Below are 21217 nucleotides of genomic sequence, written 5' to 3' on the forward strand. Positions count from 1 at the left end.
TTACAGCTGCTGTGAAATCTGTGGATCATTTCTAAAAGCAAGAGGCCTCATGCATGCTTACACATGGAACTTTTATAATTTGTAAGGGAATCTTACAATAGTAGAGTTGGAGGGGCCATTGGGTCCAACCACTTGCTTAGATTCCAAGTCAAACCATCCTTCTCAGATGGCTGTCCAGTTACAGCCTGAATGCCTTTACTGTGTAAGAGCTCTCAACCTCCCTAGGTAATTGGTTGCTCTGTTGTAGCCATGAAGAATTTTTTTTCCTGATAACTAGCTGGAATCCGCATTCCTGTTATTTGAGCCCGTTATTCTGTGTTCTGCAGTTGGGAATGACTGAGAAGAGATTCTGTGCTCCTACTTTGTGACAGCCTTCCCAATACTCAAAGAGGGCTTCTCTCAGTGCCTCAGTGTTCTCTTCGCCATGCTAAAAATGCCCACTTCTTCCAATCTCTCCTCATAGGGCTTATTTCCAACCCCTGGATCCATCCTTGTTGCTCTCCTCTGAACCATTGACACGTTGCCTGCATCTTTCTTAAATCAAGTTGCCTAGAACTGGCCACAGTACTCCAGATGAAGCCTAACCAGTGCTGAGTAAAGGGGAACTAGTACTTCTTCCTCCAGCTCCTTTATAACCCAAGGATGGAATTCATCGGGCCTTGGAGATTTGAACTCATTTAGCCCAATTTAGATGATCCTTGATCATTTGCCTGTTAATCCTGAGCTGCTATTCTGCTCTTTCCCTTTCATCAGGAAGGTCATAGATTATCTTTTGGGAGAAGACTGAGCCAAAGTAGAAATTGAGTACTTTTTCTGCTTTTTTGTTGTCTGTTATCATTTTGCCACCTGCATTGAGTAGCTGGACCTCTAATTCTTTCCTCTTTTACTTTGGACATATCTGAAAAAGCTTTTTTGTTGCTTTTAGCATCCTTTGCTAGCCTCAGTTCACTCCTAGCTTTAGCCTTCTTGATGTCATCTGTGCAATTCCATGCTACCTGCCTGCATTCTTCCTTTGTAACCTGGCCTTCTTTCCAGTTCTGATACGTGTCCTTGCTGTATTCAGATCATCTCTAAGCCTTTTTTGAAGCCACATAGGCTTCTTCGGTTATCCTTGTTGGAATTGTTTCCAATTATGTGTTCTGAATTTTCTTTTTTTTTAAATTGCATCCATATTGGACTCCTTTTCTCATTAGAATTGCCATGGAACTTATCATTGTTCTGCATTTATTAAAATTGGCTATCCTAAAACACAGGGTTTATGTTTGACTGCATTTTGGCAAGAATTCAAGTATGGCACAGTCACTTTCCCCCCAGAGGCCTAATAGCTGCCATTTGGTCCCCGAGGTCTTACCTTTGGTTAGCATCAAGTCAAGGATAGCTGTTCTTATTCCTTCCTTCACTTTCTGTTGGAGGAAGTTGTCAGCCACACATGTTAAGGATCTTTTAGAGGGGCTCTGTTTGGCTGAATTTGGCTCCCAACAGATACCAGGGAAATGGAAGTTCCCTCTAACAACAAAACCATGCCTCCTTGAAACACTGGCAATTTACTTTTCAAAAATTTCATCATCATCTTCTCTGGGTGGTCAGTAATAGACTCTAACCACTGTGTTTCTTTTATTCCTTGCTCCATTTATATTAATCCAGATGTTCTAAGCTGATATTAAGCTGATCCTCCTGTATCTCTGTGCAGAGACATGTTTCTTTAACATATAGTGCAACTCTGCCTCTCTTTCTGTTCTTTCTGTGCTTCTTGAACTGGTTCTATCCTTTAGTTGTTGAATTCCAGTCATTGGAGTCATCCCAGCAAGTTTCAGTGATACCTATCAGGTAATCTTCAGCCTCCTTCCTGTATTAAGGGTTCAAGTTCATGCTATTTGTTTCCCATTCTATGGGCTTTACTATATAGACATTGAAAGCCCTGTGATCTGTACTCTGGCTTGTTCCCTACGTTTTTTGGAAGACTATTATTGGGTACTGTTAGAGCTGCTCTCTCTGCGGGGATAAACCTTTGTTGTTACATCCTGGTGTTCTTCTCACTCCCCTGTAGGATTCAGTGTACTACTTCTTCCTGACATACTTTTTCATGCTGTGGCCAAACACATGCTTTCCTGACCTTGTCAAGTGCAACCCTTCCCTTGCCATCAGTCCATCTTCCAGAAAGTGTGGTCCATGGTCCCAGAATCAAAATCTCTCACATCAGCACCAGAATTGTTTTCTTTCCTTGTCTCTCCAAGAACTGGAAGAATCGAGAAGAAAACTATATGGGTCCTAAAGTTACTGACTTTCTTTCCTATAGCTTCAAAGTCTGATGTGATTTCTTCAGTGCTCCACTTGGCAGTGCCATTTGTTCCCACATGTATAAGAAGGAAAGGATATGTGTCAGTGGGCTGTATGAGGCTGGACAGTCTCCCAGTTGCATCACTCATTTGCCCTCCAGGGAGATAGCGTACCTGACGAGTCCATGGGTCTTCCTGACATATATGTTTTTCCATCCCTCACAACAGGGAATCTCCCACAACTAACGCCCTTCTCTCCTTGTTTTTGTAAGCCTTGGTATCACTGCCACTACTTGGTTGACCTTTAGCCTCTTGCTCAGTGTTGCACAGGAGTACTCACAGGTCTTCCCCAGCTGGCTGCCCTCCAGTCTCATCCTTGAGTAACTGAATGTGGTTCGATACTTCCACTGCTTCCACTGATGCAGAGTGTTTTCTAGTTTTTCTGTACCTGTCATTCCTTTTCAGGGAGTTTCCTCCTCATTTTCCCTTCCCTCAGGAGTCTTTTTTTCTGCCGCATCTTTCTGCTGTTCTTCTAGCTTCTCTACCACTCTGTCTAAAAACTCTTCATCTTCTTTAATTCCTTTATGGGTGGACACTCGCTGCTCTAGTGCTCTCACCTTTTCTTCCAACAGGGTTACTAGCTGGCACTTGTTGCACATGTAAGCCATGCTGACCTCAGGCAGGAAAACAAGCACTGCACAGACATTGCATGTCACCACCACTGGGAGTCTTCTCAGTGTATCCTTTCTCCTGCCATTTTAACTGTAGCTTGCTGGGCCTGTTGTAGCAAGCAGTGCTTCCTTCAGTCTTCTCTGAATGGTAACAATACAGGGTGTGATACAAATAATAAAAATGGGGTACGGGGGAGCTAAGGAGAGAAAAGAAAAAAAGTTTAGGGACCTCCCCCTTGATCTTCCCTGCTGAACTCTGCCACCAAACTCCTGTTTGCTCTCCCTGTTCACTTGCTCCCTGGGGGCTTGGCAGTTTGTATCCCAGAGTCCCTAAACCAGCTGATCTGCTAAGCTAGCAGTCAGGAAGCAGAACTGGGCATGTGCCATTCAATTGAGTGACATGGAGACCCAAGTACATTTTTCCTGAAAGGCAGGCCAGAATGCACACGCTTTCACTTTCAGAAACTGGTAAAACAAATAAAAATATGTGCCTTTCCTCAGTTGTCAGGATAGTTTGGGCTTAATAATAATACTTTGAAAACCATATTTTCAACTGTTTGGTCTGCAAATGCATTTGTATGATATTCTGTTATATGGTCTTGGTTAATTGCACATACTGGAAAAGAATTTGCCAGTTGTAAAACATATAATGTACAGTGCTTGTTCCTTTGACCCAGTAAATCAGACAAACTAGAACTAAGAGTAAAAAAATGAAATGAGCAACCTGGAATCTTATTCCACAATCCTGGCTCTATTGCCTTGACTGGAGAAGATGCTTCTTGCATACTTTACCTGTATGGAGATCTTTTGTAGTTTGTTGTTGTTGTCTGGATACAGTTTCTGTTCAGTGGATGGAAAGAAGGCCCTTGGTACTTTTATTGGATGGTCTCAGGGTGTATAAGGTTATTGAGAGTTGACTCTGGAAGAGAAGAAATAGTAACAAGTTGAGCTTTGCTGTTTTTTCCCCTTGCCCACAAAGTTTTCAACAGGTTGGACTGATTTGTAGGATTGTGTAAGGAATGGCATGCTGAGCTAAAGAACTAAAAGGATACACTGCCTTTGTGCTTATTTTTGTCCATAGCTTTGTTAATATGATATTCCTTTGCTACATGGGCTATGTATAGCAAATACAGTCCTATTGATAATTGTGGGTTTTTTGCATTCCTGAATTTGCTGTCTAAGATACTTGGCTGAAGTAAATAAATAAAGCTTCTTTTGTTTCTCTAGTGTGCTATAATGTTTTGTTTTGTAAAGCTAATTATGATATTTTTTTTCTTTTGTATGTTACAGCCAGACACTATAGGTGCACTTTATAATCTTAAAGACCTCTGGCTGGATGGAAACCAGCTCGTAGAATTACCTCAGGTAAGAGACACTAGTCATAAATGCATAAATAAATTAATCTGCTTAAATTAAACACTTACGTTTTATTCATTAGTTTGTATTAATTATATTTGTCTTGTTTTTTTCCTGCAAGGAATCCAAGATGGCTTACGTAATCATTCGTGCTTTCTCAATTTTTCTTAAAAACCCGGTGTAGTAGCTTGGGCTGAAAGTCAGTGACTGACTCAAAGTCACCGATCCAGTGATTTTCATGACCAAGTGGGGTCTAAATCCCAAATCTTCCACATGTCAGTCCAACATTCTAACCACTATACCACACTGGTTTAAGGGAAAATATAAGAATTTATATCCCACTGCTTAATACATAGATTGTCTTTTTTAAGGTTATGAATTTTACTTCCCACCTGTCAGTACCTTTTTCATCTTTATATGAACTTCATTTGTATTTTGAAGTTGAAGAAGCAGTATGATGCTACATGCCGGAAATGTATTTGTAGATCTGGCCCCATCCATCCTAAAGTAGATGAGCAAGGAAGAGACTACAAGGAAGTAAAGGAGCCATGAAAATCAAGAGGGATGGTAGTTAGCATTGGTTGCCACTAAATGCTATTAAAGCCCCTAAGTGATGGTCAAGCTCTGGTAACTCCTTTTTGAAGTATTGCAACGTGTTATGTGTGGGGCTGTTGTTGACGACAACTTCTGTAACTGGCTGGGACAGTTTCATTTTCTCCTAATCTACTACCAGACTCAGTTCAAGATACTGGTTTTGATTTGGAAAGCTCCAGACAGTTTAGGCTCTGGGCATGTCAACACAGACAGTGTGGTGTGGTGGTTAAGAATGTTGGAAGGGGGACCTGGGTTCTAGTTGCCACTCAGCCATGGAGCTCAGTGAGCGACTCTGAGCCATCGTTCACCTGCAGCCTGACCTAGCTCACAGGGTGGTTGATGTGAGGATAAAATGGAGATATGCAAGTCACTTTGGGTTCCTCAGAAGAGGAAAAAGGCAGTGTAACAACAATGCGGTGTAACAACAACAACAATAATGGTCTCTTTCCACACAGACCTGTCTGGGATAGCAAGATCTTGATCACAGGCTCTTCTGATTGATTCTCTGCTCTAACTGGGATGAGTATGAGGGTGACCTAGAGGGGCTTTTTTGTTGTGGGGCCCAGCCTTTTGAACTCACTTCCCAGAGAAGCTTGCCTGATACTTTCTCTTATTTTTTCTGTGCCAGGTAAAGATTTGCCTAGGCTTTTTAGGATATTCAGTCTGACTGAAAGATTTAGAAAGCTGATGAACAGGAGTTTGTAGCTGAATGTACTGGGTATAGGACATTATTTATGATCAGCTGAGAATCTGTCATTAGATTTTTAGAATTGGATGAAAACAGAAAAGTATTAAGGAAGTATTTACATCCACAAAATGACATCAGCAGATATGACTGAAACAGAGTCTTGTTAATGTTTTTTGGGAAGCTGGATTCAAGCAACTGTTTTGCACAAATCAGTCTTGTTAAAATCTTCCAGATAGCTTTCCTGACCCTACTACATCTTCAAGATAACATGGGAAAGATTTACTAACAGAGGTTATAAAGAACTAGGGCTAAAAAGAATAGAATGCCAAGTTCAGTATTTTCTTAACTTGGAAATGGGGGTGGCACTGTCTCTTGTAGAAACTAATTTCCCTCAGTGTCTAACAATAGGTTTTCCAACCTTTTCAGGCCTGTGGGCCCATTTAGCATTTTGAAAAGTTGCCTTGAGACCACTACAAATTGAATGCTGTAGCCACTCACAGCAATGTTGGGGCAATCCTGGCTACCTATTTTTGTAGGCATGCATGGTTTTAGATGCTCAGTGTATTCTACTTTCTCCGACTTCTCTCTCTCTCTCTCTGTCCCTGCCCCGTCCCCTTACTCCCCTCCCTGCTCTCTCTCCCTCTCTGGCTGCTCTTCTGTGACTGCACCACCCCTCTTTCTTTTTTCCAGTACTTCTTTCTTTTTGTCTCCTTGTTTTCCGTCCCCATGCAAGAGAATAGAGCAGTTTCTTCATTCATTTGCATGGAGTAAGAAAAACCCTTCCTCTTGCTAAAAGCCTTCTTGCCCCAAGAGTCCTTAGTGTATTGGGGCTGAATTTCTGCAGCCATTTTCCAGAATGGAGCTCTTTTTTCCTCCCTATTTCAGCTACTGAACATACCAGTCCATTGACTTGAACAGAGAAAGAAAAGCAACCCTACCCCAGTATTGTCTAGGGCAGTAATGGCAAACCTTTTAGAGACCAAGTGCTCAAACTGCAACCCTAACCTACTTATTTATGACAAAGTGCCAGCTCTGCAATAAACCCTGACTACTGAGGTTTTAGATGAGAAAAAATACCTTACAGCCAGTTCAAGCAAACACACATACATATAGCTATGCAAAAGCTCGGAAGAGTTGCTGCAAATGAGTCGCGGCTTGTGACGTCATCACCCAGCGCTGCTACTCCTTTCCGAGCATGCGCATGGCCCCTATGTGGGCTGTTATCTGATGCTCGGCTGCTGGGGCGATGCTGGGGCGACTTGGCTCACGTGCCAACAGAGAGGGCTCTGCCTGCCCGCTGTTGCATGCACGCCATGGGTTCGCCACCACTGGTCTAGGGGCACAGAGGTAACTCTGCAGGAACCATCTTGCCCCATGACTTACTCCATACAAGAGAAAGGAGGAAACACTCAATTTATTTGCCAGGGTGGGGGTGAAATAGACTGTCAGGGACCATACATGGGCCTGGCAAGTACAGTGGTTCCCGCAGGTGTTGCTCTGAGGACTTTGCCTAACACTGAAGGTCGTGATTGCATGCAGGCAGCCTTTTGTGAGCAATTCTTTGTGTGGAAGCTGGAAACGAGGGAGACGTTCTACATAGGCAGGACTGAGTTGCAGTTGTGGAGTGTCTGCTTTCCACCACCCTCTTTTCAACTGTGTTGATTCAGCAGTGTTCGGTGTTTTGATAATCGAAGAGCTTATCCATGACAGAATGTGTGTAGGTGTGAATTTATAGTGAGGGTGTACTTGTATGTGAACAGTATTAAAAATAAATGCTGTTAATTTTACAGTCAGACTTCAGGCATTTGTGTCTTCTGCTAATTATAATGCATGCAGAAACCTTAGATCATATAGTGCAGTACTTGGTGTATAATTCAGTGAGATAAGATTAAATATTGCCTCATTATAAGTATTTTGTGATACAAGAAATGCAAGGTACAAAGTCCTTATGTACTATCGAAGCATGAGTCAGCAAGAACTAATTTGCTGAAGTCACTTGAAAGGAGAAACATTCGTATACCTAGCTTTTGCATGATTAAACCATTTGGCCTTGAATGAATACTTAAAATTGGGTGTTGCTTTCCACTGAATGATTAGCTGGCAACTCTGGACTGCACCCATAAGTCTGAGAGCAATTAACTTGGACTGTTAGCACATGCCAGGTATTGCACACAGAGAGTTATGGGTGATTCACTTGTGATACTGTCAGAAGTGGGTTGTTGTCTAGCAGGGACAAATTGTTGTCTTTTTGCTCCTCAGAATTTTGCAATGGGACACTTGTCAGATTGCTCTGTTGCCTGTTGAGACATGACTTAGAGTTTTTCCCTATAGGAAATAGGAAGCCTGAAAAACCTGCTATGTCTGGATATCTCTGAAAACAAACTGGAAAAACTCCCTGAAGAGATAAGTGGTCTGACATCTTTGACTGACCTGCTCATCTCTCAGAATCTTCTTGAGGTGCTACCAGATGGTGTAGGTAAGTGAAAAGTTAAAAAAAAATAATAAAGGAAAGGAAAGTCCGGTTCAAGTTAAAAGTAGGTATGTCCAGAATGTTTAATGTTTTCTTATTCACAATAAATTTGTTTTCAGAAATATTCTCTCTGTGTGTAAGTGTGATAAAGAACAGAGCTACACACTGGATCTATTTCCATGTAACACTAAACCACATGTTTATAAATTGTGATTGTCTAAATGCTTATTCCTGCACTTCCCATGATCACTCATCATTGGTTGTTCTGGCTAGGCCTAATGGGAGCCCTGGGCCTCTGATTGTTTCTACATACAAGTTGCATATTCTAGCACTTAACTATGGTTTAACACAGATTCATGCATTCCCCTTGCATCAGCTGGAAGAGGTCAGAAATATTGATGTTGTGGCATGAACTGTGTTATGCTACACATTACAGAACAGGAGAGGGAGAACTTGGAACACAGCAGTCTTGTGTTTCTTATAGTACATAGTTCTGTTTACATTCGGAGTGTGTTTCCTTGTCCCGCCTGACATTTTCTTTAATTTGCTTATGATATGTGGACAATCCTTGCCACACTTGGAATTCTCTTTGTTGGGTAAAAGCTGGCTGGTAAACTATCTAATGTCCTCTTGCATAGGCCTTAGAGATGTGTGTGTAGTATAAGAAAGGTCATAATTTTGCCCCAAATCGTTGCTCTTTATTCCTCTGCCTTGTTGTTCTTCTACAATTTAACCCAAAGTTATTTGGAGCCTCTTCCCAAGCTGATGCTTTGGCATGGCCTTATTCATGATTTGGTGTAGAAAAATGGGTTGCAGCTTTTCACAGAATGTAAGGCAGAGTGTTACAAGAATTAAATGGCTAATTTTGGAGACTGTTCTATGGTGTTATAGTTTGCCTGTTTGGGAAGATAAAAATTAAATTGCAGGTGAGATCACTGCTTTTATTTCCTCTGCTTTGGTTCATACTTTGATCGGCTTCTTTTCACCTTGACCACAACCTTCTTTTTGGCTCTTCCCCTCCGTGCCTCAATACATTAAAAACTTCCAATGTCATTCACTCTCCTCTCACTTAGAAAATGTGGTATCCTTCTTAAAACCCCACACAGAACCTTATATCCTTCTGCATCTCTCACAGACCTTTAGCCTTCTCTGCAAGTGCACCCGTGCTCTATCTTACTGTCCTGTATTAAGTTCAGCCTCTACTGATGACTTTCGCACTTCCAACGCTGCCAGCTTCAGCCCATTCTCTCTTGTGCCCATCTATGCCTGAGGCTTTCTGTGGAATACTGACCTGGTCCCCCCTCCCCCCCATATTCTTCAGATTCCTTCTTAGATCTATTTTATCACTGAATCTTTCAGTTTAATCCAGGGGCTGGCAACCAGGCACTCTCTAGATGTTTTGGACATTAACTCCCATCATTCTTGCTCATTGGCTGTGTTGGCTGGGGCTTGAGAGAGTTGCAGTCCATAATATCTGGAGGCACCAGGTTGCCTACTCTTGTTTTTAACCTTCCAGGCTTCACATCCAACTTAAAGAAGTTGTAATACCTATGAATATGCATCCAACCTTTTTCACGAGTCCATCTGTTTTCCCCACTGTTGAAATTGAGTTGCCATACTTTATAGGGTAAGGACCTGTCTCTTTCTGCTTACCTGTAAAACACCAGATTCATTAATGTGTCATATAAATAATAGCAATTAAAATACAGTGGTTTTCAGGTAAGAAAATACGCTTAAGGAAATGCCTGACATGTGATTCTTCCAACTGAAATGCCTCTATTTACGTAAGCATTATTTTGATTGCCTTATCCTGTCTGGTACTGCCCAAACCTCTCCCTCTTTGTCCTTATCTTCCTCCCACTTGCTAAACATGCTGGCTGCTGCCTTTATTTCTTCTACTTGTGATGATATAGTTCACAGCAGTCAGTCTGCAGTTTTATTTTCATTCACTGCGTGTTGCAGTAACTAAATCTTTTAATTGGTACACAGCTATTGCCCATTATTGAGACAGCAACAGGAGGCTTCTGAGTATGGTTCCAAAAGTCTCTCCAATACAGCACTCGCAACATTGGAAAACAAACACCTAACTCTGCATTCTGAGTGCAGCATGAATGACTGTCTTTCAACACCAGTGAGTGGAATGTTGGATTTGGACCTGGATTTAAATCCCTGCTTTCTTATGGTATGCTAGGAAGCCAGCTTCTCTTGGGCAAGCAGACCTCACAGGGCTGTTGAGCATGATTTGAGCTAATCCAGTGAATGTCCTCCTCAGAGGACTAGTGTGATACAAATATGATAGATAAAAGCACTTCTATGTGCTTTATTTGTACTGTAATATGTCATGAATGTACATGGGTCCGTTGGGATGCATACAACATGTTAGTGGGACATGGGTTGCTGCCACAATTGTCACTAAAAATGAGTCCGAGCCTGTATTTAGCTAGATTTGTCTGGAGTTGCCTCCTCACCAATTGAACACATTTTAAATATTTGGAAGGTATTTTATTCAAGTTACCTGCCCCAAAAAGCATGCATTTAAAAGTGCTTAAGCATATGCTTTAAATTTGTGATTCGAGGGGACATGCTTCAAACAGTAGAGTAGTTCTACAGTGAATGTCTCAAATTCTTCTCAGAAGAAGCAGACTCTTTTAATACATGAATCACTGCTTTGCTTCACCCCGTCCCCCCACCCCTGCCAGGAAAAAAAAAAGTTTACAGATACAGGCTTAGATTAGGGATGTACTGAAACAGGGAAATCCGGCTTGACAGCTCCTGCCCACTTCCAGTCTGATGATTGGAAGAAATCCACTTTGGGTTTTCTTTTGCAGACCTCTGTCTCTAAGACAGAGCACAGTTCTTATGTTTATTTAATCTGTTAATGAAATTTGTGCAAATAAACACTCTAAAATCACTTTGCTGTAGTGTGAATTAGCCAATTCTGCACAACTCATGCTAGAACCAGGTGGGCTTATTGGTGCAAATTTTATTAGCACATTAAAAAAAAAAAACCTGAACAAATTGAAGTCTGTTTTAGAGACAGAAATCCAGGAGCTGGTTCAACTTGTATCACAGTGAGTTGGTGCCAGTGCAGGGCTAACAAATCAGAACCTGGGGACCAAATCAAGAAAATCTACTTCGTTTTCACCCCCATTAAATTCATTGCACAGCCCTGTTTTAGGTGTAATTATGATAAGACTGCCAGGCCTTATCATGTGTGGTTGTAACTGCTTCTTACATGCAAGGCACGTGCACAACTTGCTCAAGGCTTTCCCCTTTGATTTTGTGCCAAAGACAAGATCTGTCATTATATATGTATTTATATCCCACCTTTTTTCCTTCAAGGAACCAGCAATGGCTTCACCTGCCATGAATGCCAATATCTCCACAATATAATGCAAATTTCTTTTTATGGCATGTCATTGCCCAGCCCTAATTGTCTTACTCTGTCACTCTGTACTTTGTAGATGTTAGTACATCAGTGGCAGGGCATTAGGTCATTGAGCAAAAAAACCCAAAAAGCTTAACCTGATAATTAAGGTTCTGCAGGATATTAGCCATCATCATCATCATGATCCTCCTCCTCCTCCTCCTCCTCCTCTTGTACTGCCCCACAGCCAAAGCTGTCTGGGTGGTTTACAATATTCCTTAAAAACAGACAATAAAATGCAATAAATAATCAGAAAACTAGAAAAAAATGAAAACAGTTAAAATAGAAAATAACCAAGAATGACTCTGCAAAAACACCTGTTATGAGTACATGTTTTAGGAGAAAATTTGGGTAGGTCAAAATATTACAGAAATATTCTACTTCATTTGTGGCTGGGCAATTATTTCACTTTCTGATGATGCCCATGCTCTTCATTTCTTCAAAACATCCCAACCAATGATGATGACGTTGATGATATAGGATATATAGTGGCATCATAATGTTGCAAAGCTAATCAGATAAATCTATATTATAACATCACTGTGGGAAAATCAGTTGAGACTTGATTTCTCTCATTCTTACGAGATAAGCGAGCTTCCCATAATACTCACCTGTCTGCTCAAACAGAAAACACACATTCTATTTGCAGAAGTGCATGAAAAGTAACTAAAAACAGTCTTTCATCTGTATGCATTCATATACTCTTGCATGGTTTTCACACACATGCATGGAAAATTTGTGCCCTGTGCATCTTTATTGGTTTTGATGCCAAGGCAGACAAAATTCCAAGCAATAGTACTGCACGCAGTTTACTATAGTCAGTAGTCATTCCCTTTCAGTTTTGCCCTACCCACTTATTGTCACCTTTTAGTACAATTATGGGCAGTGTTTTTTTGTAAAAAAAAAAAAAAAAAAAGGTGCCGGAACTCATGTTGCCGCCGACAGTAAGCACTCAGCATGCGACCACACACACCAGTCCCAAGCCGAGCAGTGTCCCAAGTCGGGCAGCGCAGACACAAAAGCAGCCCGCAGGCACTATGTTAATGATGTTTGCTGCTGACCTGCTACGCCGACAGGCGATTCAAAATCACTTCGTGAAATCCATTAGAAAAAAAGGTGCCGGAACGCCGTTCCGGTGCGTTCTCTGACAAAAAAAGCCCTGATTATGGGTAACATCAGGCAGTTTCTGCTTCCTGTTTCTTAGCAGACTGCGTTGCTGAATGTAGTAGCAGCAAAACTTTTCAACAGAAAACTACTATGGAGGATTAAAAAGGACAAATGTAACTTGCGTTCATGCTAAGTTTTGCCTTTTTTAGCCCTCCACAGTGAGGGTAGCAGCTGGAGTACCACCTTTTCTACCCTCTATACCTCCTTATGCTCTGGTGTAGTCACCACCACCTTCTGCCAAATTCATGGAGGCAAAATATATGATAGCCAACTGTTAAATATTTTGCCAGGGAGTGGCAGTGACCACAACAGAGCATAGTGGTTATGTAATATATTGCAATATGTTTGATACTACCTTCTTTTTTATACAGTGCCTAGTTAAAACGGTGGCATTCACTTCCACAGGAGGTAGCGATGGCCACAAATTTGGATGGCTTTAAAGGGATATCGGAAGACTGTCCATGGCTACTAGTCCTCTTTGCTTGTACATCACTTACTGGAGAACGTGGGAGGGAGGGTGCCTGAAGGCAGGCAGCCAGCCAGCCAGCCAGCCAGCCAGCCACTGTGGGAACAGAATGCTGGACTGGAAGGACCTTGACCTGACCTGCCATGGCTCTTTGTATGTTCACCTGCTTTGCTCATCTGGTTGTTCCCATTGAGTTCATTCTGCTCTTATTTGCATAACGCTTCACCGGTGAGCCTGAAACAGTCGTCATTCTCACCCATGCACTGTTAGGTACCCATTTTGATCAAACATTTGGTCAGTGTCCTGTAAGGATTTCTCCCAACTGTGCTATAGATTTTCCTTGATCTGTCATTTTGGCATGAATGATCTAGCATTTGATCGTGTGAGTGCTTTGCTCTAGCATCTTGCCTTGCTCTGTGAATGGGAGAACAAGGCGCTCCTCTGCTAGTCTTAAAGGAGGGTGAAGCCAGAGAGGGCACCACCTGCAGGGCAGGGAGGCCCGAGAACTACTGGCCATCACTGGGCAAAACAGAGCACTCTAATCCTTGTTGGGTCTCCCGTAGTCGTGTCCTGCTTTCGAGCGTTCTGAACAAAAGACAGAACTTTTATTTATTTGCAATTGGGAGTGGAGAGCCATAATGGATCTGGGAGCCTGTCTCCCTCTGAGGCCCCACACAGGCTGGATGGCCCTGGGGCACAGCTTTATCTGCAGCATTGGGGCAGGGCTCCTCCCCTGGCTCATCACTTGGAGAGTCTGCTTGTTTCCGTCTAGGCATTCCCAACTGGCTCCCATACAGAGTAGTCAGCAGGGGGAAGCCTGGGCTAGGCCAAGCCTACTGCCGTGCTAGCTGTGTTCATCCTTTGCGTTCCCCATGTGGAGAAGGGGCGAAGCTGACTCGGCTGGTGCCTCAAGTTATGGCCTATAGTCTCAGTACTGGGCTGGCACCTTGAAGTGCCAGGTGACTGTGCAACAGCGTTGCTTCTCTTTTTCTGTCCTTTTCTGTCCTCTGCCTTTAAAAAGCTGGATGATCATAGCACTTAGACAAAAGTGGTTTTCTATTTTTTCAGTTATTAAAAAAATCTCTGAAAGCACATTCTTTGGAAAAGTAACTAGATCTTATTGGAAAAGAGATTTTAAATATTGTATAGAATTTGATGGGTACACCTACATATTTTTTGGAATGCTCGCTAGTGATGTCTATATGGAAACTTCACATTGCATAATTTGGTCTGTTGAGATCGCTAGCCTAAATTGCTCTCTTCTGTTTGTAGGAAAGTTAAAAAAGCTATCCATCTTGAAGGTCGACCAGAACCGGCTTGTTCAGTTAACAGAAGCGGTAGGAGACTGTGAAAGCCTTACTGAATTAGTTCTCACAGAAAACCAGCTGCTAGTAAGTATGGCTTTAGCTCTTCACATGCATGGCATTAATTAAGCCTTTTGCCATGTTCTGACTCATTTTGACTGCAGCGTCTTTATTTTACTGTCTTATGATGACTGCACTGAAATACAAGACAGCTGAATTACTACCCTTCCATATGCATTCTTAAAGACAGTATTGTATACTATGGCTGTTATGGTCTAGGAAAAATATTCACATACGGGAATGAAAAGCTTAAACATTGCATGCATTTCAGTTTTAAGCAGTTATAGTATGATTCTAGCTTGTAACAAATTGACTAGCAGAGACCTATGGCACACATGAAAAACCGTGGCAATAGAACCGTTTACCATGTCCTTGGGTAGAGCTTGTAGTGGTGAGGAGAGGCAGAATATGATGTGCATACACAGGGTGAGGCAGGGTTGGCTGTCTGTACTGCACTGCTGTCTCCTTCTCAAACCGTCCCCAAATTGCATAATATTTCATAATGAAAGCGTCAATTTACTTAGCTTATTTTTTAAATGCTTTGAATGACTGTTTCCCAGAAGAATAGCTGGTTGCAAATGTCATGCAGTGGAGGGTAGCGATAACTGCAGTTAGCGAAAAGTATGCTGTCTGATTTCAGAAGGAAGGAGACTTTCATTCACAGACTTCCAATTTCTTTAGACATGAAAGGTCGTCTAATAAATTACGGGTCTCTTAAATATTACTGGGTGCTTAAAAGGCATTTGAAGCATGGGAAAAGCAATTTAGAACTAAAAAAAAAAAAAACAGAACAAAACTCTGGAGTCTGATATTTTAAAAAAGCTATTTCCTAAAAAGAAAGTGATCATGTGTTATTCCAGCAGTTTGGGATGGGCTGACCGTGATTTCTAATGTACACTCCTGGAAAACCTTGTGCTAAAGATTCATATATTTATACATACATTCAGTCAGAATATTTTAATTTTTGATCCTCAGGCAAAACAGATTCCTAGGTTGGCCTACATACCATTTGTGAAGCAACACAGTCTCTTCCCACAGGGTCACAAACTAAACACAGCAAAGAGAGGAAAAGGGAAGAGAAAAAAATAAAGTCCACCATTCCTGCTAAAAGAATGGCTGCAATTCCCCTTCTCATCTCCTTCAGTACAGCCTGTTGGAAACAGTAAATATGTATATCTGACTACATTGTCAGCTCTTTTTATGTGAACGGCTCTCTCAGTCGTGTCAGTAGCCTGAATGCAATGAGTCGCTTGCCCAGTCAGTGCAACTGCTTGTGCCGCATTCAAGCAGGCACCTCAGAAAAAGGTAGATGGGCTATAGGGTGCTTTGTTTCCAAGCTGGAGAAGGAGAACTCAGAAGCACCAATGGCCAGGCAGGTGAGGAGGCAAGAATCGCACCATCAGAGGTTTGATTGCCTGGTGTGGCAGAGGCAGAGACTAAGATAGAAGCAAAGCTCACATCACAGTGAGTCCTTCCTATCTTATGTGTGGCTTCAGCCTAGGACTGTGCACATGACTAGTGTTCTACCAGAAGACAGGCAGATATCTAGAGACACAGAGCCACAGGGTGTTAGGATCTTGGTGAAGGGTCTTTTCTTCCTCACATCAGCAGATTTTGCTTCCAAAGGGCCTTCTCAGTGGCAGCTCCTAAGTTTTGGAATTCCCTACCAAGGAGTTTCCAAAGAAGCTTGCTCCCTCTTTGTTCTTCTACCAGCAAGCAAATACATTCTTATAGTCGAAGGCATTTATTTATTTATTTATTTATTTATTTATTTATTTATTTAAACATTTTTATGCCGCCCCATTCGCCAAAGCCTCGGGGCGGCTTACAACAATAAATTAAAATAACATTTTAAAATATATGCATTAAAATAAAATACAAATATACAATATAAACATACAATATAAAACAAGCCTCCCTGGCCAGATAAAATTCAATAATATTAACATTTAAAATGCTGCTTAAATAAAAAGGTCTTCACCTGGCGCCGAAAAACAAATAACGACGGTGCCAGGCAGACCTCTCTGGGGAGCGCATTCCATAACTTAGGCGCCACCGCTGAGAAAGCCCTCCTCCGAGTAGCCACCCTCCCAATTTCTTCCACGGAGGGCTCCCGGAGAAGGGCCTCTCCCGCCGATCTCAGGGGGCAGCTGGGCATATATGGACATAAGCGCTCCTTCAGGTAACCAGGCCCCAAGCCGTTTAGGGCTTTATAGGTCATCACCAACACCTTGAATTGGGCCCGGACTTCAATGGGAAGCCAGTGAAGCTGACGGAGAACTGGAGTCATGTGAACATAACATATAAGCTGTTTTGCTGCTGAAGGAGCTTTTAACTGGCTATGAACAGTCACTTTCTTTCCATTGGTGTGCTTTTAATGGTGTGTTTAATGGCTTTGGGGTTTTGTTTGTTGGTTTTTTTTTTAATTGAGATGGTTTTTAATTTGTATTTTACTATCATTGGTTCCCTTGATTGCCATTTTTGATGGAACCACTGGGAGAAGAAAGAAGTAGCACAGACTTTTCACTTCCTCGACTGCTTAACACAATGTGTAGGAAAACCAAGAGTTTTTTCTGCTGTGTTAAATTGCCTCCATTTTTCTTGTTCTCCTGATGCTGGACAGAAGAAAGGGAAGAACTGTAGGCAATCATGATTAAATGCTTACAAAATAAAAGGAGCAAGGGAATGGGAATGCCAGCAAATAGAGGAAGACCAGTTCATGATCTGCTTGGAAGCTAGTAATTCCATTGGGCATTCTTTTGATTCTGTAGACTGATTGTCCTAAAATGTCTATTGCCTTTCACAGTCTGATATGTAGCAAAGAATCACGAATGCATAATAAACATATGGCGATTTGTAAGCATGTAAGGAAAAAGTATGCATTGGATCTGGCTTGCATTCTAAAATAAGCAACTGGAGAGAAAGTTGCTAACATTCCCATGCAACCACCACAGCCCCAGAAAAAACCTCTCTGGGGAATCGAGGATCCCCTTTCCCCACAATGTGGGATGAGGCTGCAGGAGGAGTGTGGAATTGCTCAGAATTGAGTGGAAGCATCTTTTGGTGCTTTTCCTTTCCCCCAGCAGACCCCTGACTTATAACTCATATTACTCAGTAGGACCTTTCCATGTGATCTGGGGAGTACAGGTGGTTCTTCGTCGTGGCCTCTGTGCATCACACATATGGGTGCTGTGCCTGCGCAATGCCTAGCCCGGAAGATTAAAAAGCTAACGGTTTTTGGTGGGAAAACTCCGCTCCCCTCCCCCTTCGTGGTATAAATAGAGCGGTGTGTCCACCATTTTGTTCAGTCTTTGCGACCGCTGTTCGCTGTGCCTCGTGCCTATTAACATCCCTCGCTAAGATCTTTGAGTCCTTACTGTCCATTTTTTGCCTTTATCCCTTCTTTAACTCTAAACTCTTATATTCCAAGTTTGTGTATCCCTCTCTCTTTCTTCTATTCTAAAAAACAAACCAAAAATATTATCTTACCCTCTATCCTGTCATCTTTTCTTCTTTTTCCACAATGGCGCAGCGAGCGGCCTTCCACAAATTCACCGAATGCGGGTCCAAAATGTTGCCTGCAGATCTGCATGATCTATGCCTTCTCTGCCTCGGCGAGGGGTTATAGAACTGACAAGTGCAGCCATTGCTTGGCATTGCTTGGCATTTACCAAGCAAGCGCGGAAGAACAGGGAGAACCGTCTCTGGAAGCTCCTCTGGGACCAGGCCTTGATGCAATCTGATCAGCTGCTCTTACGGCCTGGTTCCTCTTCAGCCACACCTCCTCCGTGCTCTGCCTCAACTGTGAGCGCTCCTCCGAAGCATCCGCTTCCACCGCTCCTCCTCAGTGCACTTTGGCTGAAGGCGCTACTCCAGCGGAGACCCAGGTGCTGCCTTCTTCCCCAGCTAAGAAACGGGAGAAGCGCAAGCACACGGGTTCGGAGAAGCCTTTTGCTCGTAAAGTACCGAGGAAGGAGAACCCGCTCGTAAAACCAAGAAACCTGATTGCTCCAAACACTGGGGCTCGGGTTCGTTGGGCTTCTCGGTACCATCTGCCGCCACGGTACCGACCCCTTCGGGACCGGCCCTGCAACTCACTATGCAGGTGACACCTCTGGGATCCCCCAGGCTTATCATTCGGCCTGAGAGCATTCCGACCTAACAAGTGGAGGAGCCGCTTTGGGAGTCCATCTCTGATGGCGAGATTAGAGACTCCCCACCGAGGGAACGATCCCGAACTCCAGTGCCCACGACTGAGCGACCTGTGGAGTCACTGTCGCCACCTAGGCGCCACAGCCGCTCGTCGGAACACCGGGATGACGATTGGAGGATGCATGGATATGGTGTCTTCCCAGACTGGGGTGGTTATCAATCCTATCCATATTTCCCTCGGGATCGTGCGTCTCCATCGGTCCCGAGAGATTTGCCTTCGACATCCAGGCATGTGGAGAGGGGACGTCCAACGTCCAACCTCCCCCGAAACATCGTCTTCGAGCAACCGTCCTCATTATTATCCAGATTCGGATGAATCTGAGGTTGACTCTACATCCCCCGATGTAGTAGTCACCTCCCAAGGACCTGCTTCGCCCAATGAGCCACATGTCTCTTTTATGGAGCTCATGTCCCGCCTCGTCCGTTCCCTCGAAATTGAAGCAAGTCAACAGCCTGGCCCATCCATGGATCGGTTCTATGATGTCGTGAGGGGAGAACAGTCCGCGGTCATAGTCCTGCCGCTAATTACCGCACTTCGGCAGGCTATGGTCCAACCCTGGGATCAACTGCAAGCCACCTCCCGTTGGTATGAGGCCATGTACAGAGTTCGAGAGGACGACATCCCGTTCTTGATTCGCCATCCGTGACCGAACCCTGTCATCCTCGAATCCTCCCAGGGCAGGGAATCCAGGAGACACACACAGCCCCTCGCAACAAGGAAGGGAGGAAAATCGATATGCTCGCGCGCCGAGTCTATGCGGCCTCTGGACTCGGTGTGCGCATATCGAATTATGAAGCAACACTGGCATGTTACCAGTATTTTATTATGCAGAAGCTGGATAATGTTGCTTCCTCCCTTCCAGACCGCCAAGCCGAACTTGCCAAGGTCTTCATCAAAGAAGCAATGAAGGTAGCAGTGCAACAGTTGTCTACTGCATGACATCACGTAGACACCAATTCGAGGGCTCTCGTGAATGCCATCTCACTGCGCCGACACACGTGGCTCCGCAATTGCAATTTCCCCGACGAGATGAAACGGAGGATCGAGGAAATGCCATTCGACGGTACCGGATTGTTTCATCAAAAAACCGACCGCAAGCTAAAAGTGATACATGAATCGCGTATGACCGCGCACCGCATGGAGGTTCCTCAACAGAGGCATAAGTGGCAATGGCCTCGTTCCTCCTACTGTCCACAATTCCACCCTCGGCAACACTACCAGTAAAGACAGCAATGGCGGAGACAACAGCCGCAGCAACGTTTCTCCCAGGGCCGGCGGCGCTTCGACGCCGATAAACGTCCACGTTGACGGTCCGGGCGAACCATTCTCTCTCTTCCCTCACCACCTTCCCCTCTCCCTTTTGGGGACCGGCTTCAGGGCCGACTCCCCATTTGGGAGTCCATTACATCTGATAGGTGGGTGTTGTCTATCATTCAGTTCGGATATAGGATAGAATTCGATGTCGTCCCTCCACCATGTCCGATTCGATTTACATCTTCTTCATCGGTACTGTGCGAAGAAGTCTCTCAGTTGCTTCGCAAGGGTGCGATTCGACAACTATCCTGCTCGGAGGGGTTGCACGGATTCTACTCCAGATACTTTATGGTTCTGAAAAGAGACGGTGGTCTTCGTCCGATTTTGGACTTATGAAATCTTAACAAATACATCAAACCAAAAAAGTTTCGGATGACCACTTTACAGAATATTTTTCTGTTACTGAAGAGAGAGGATTGGTTCGCCTCATTGGATTTGAAGGATGCCTATTTTCATATTGCTATCCATCCTTCGCATAGACGTTTCCTGCGTTTTACTGTTGGGCTCGACTTGTTCGAATATGCTGTGCTGCCCTTTGGCCTGGCCACCGCACCTCAAGTTTTTACAAAGTGTATGGCACCAGTATGTGCACACTTATGGACACGAGGAGTGCAAATATACCCATATTTAGACGACTGGCTAATTGTTTCCCAAACTAAACAAGGTCTTCTGTCTGCAATACACATGACCTGCATCTTGCTCAATGATCTTGGACTATGTATTAACCACGAAAAATCATCCCTTATTCCCACACAGGTCATCAACTTTATCGGGGCACATCTCGACTCCACATGGGAAAGAGCTTTCCTCCCTCCAGACCGTTGAGCTACCTTATGTGCCCACATCCATCGAATCCGAACACTCGGAACGGTTCCGGCTATATCCATTCAGAGACTATTGGGGCACATGGCTGCTGCAGTTGCCATTGTCCCGTATGCCAGACTATGTATGCGGGCCATGCAGCTGTTTTTCAACACTTCATTTTGCCCACAGCAAGGTTCTCCCAACAAACTGATCCAAATTCCATCTGTGATACTCGACACTCTAGCTTGGTGGACCATTCCGAGCAATCTGTCTGTCGGTGTCCCGTTTTGAACACCTCATCCAACGAAGACCCTGTATACAGACGCATCGCTACTCAGATGGGGCGCAACATGGTCGGATCTTCGGGTCCAGGGGACTTGGAACCGACGGGAAGCAAGGAAGCACAT

At 43.6% G+C, this 21217-nt stretch overlaps 1 protein-coding gene across 2 annotated transcripts in view; it reads left to right on the forward strand.

The window, feature by feature from the left end:
• LRRC1 (leucine rich repeat containing 1) overlaps nt 1-21217 on the forward strand; it is a 94430-nt gene that overhangs the window by 51176 nt on the left and 22037 nt on the right. For both annotated transcript variants that reach the window (XM_044421535.1, XM_044421536.1), the window contains exons 7-9: nt 4238-4312; nt 7917-8061; nt 14388-14506. In XM_044421535.1, the coding sequence (XP_044277470.1) occupies nt 4238-4312; nt 7917-8061; nt 14388-14506 (339 nt within the window). The remainder of the gene's footprint in view (nt 1-4237; nt 4313-7916; nt 8062-14387; nt 14507-21217) is intronic.

This window comes from Varanus komodoensis, unplaced genomic scaffold (genome assembly GCF_004798865.1).
Source record: "Varanus komodoensis strain SLA01 unplaced genomic scaffold, ASM479886v1 scaffold12, whole genome shotgun sequence".
Classification (NCBI taxonomy): domain Eukaryota; kingdom Metazoa; phylum Chordata; class Lepidosauria; order Squamata; family Varanidae; genus Varanus; species Varanus komodoensis.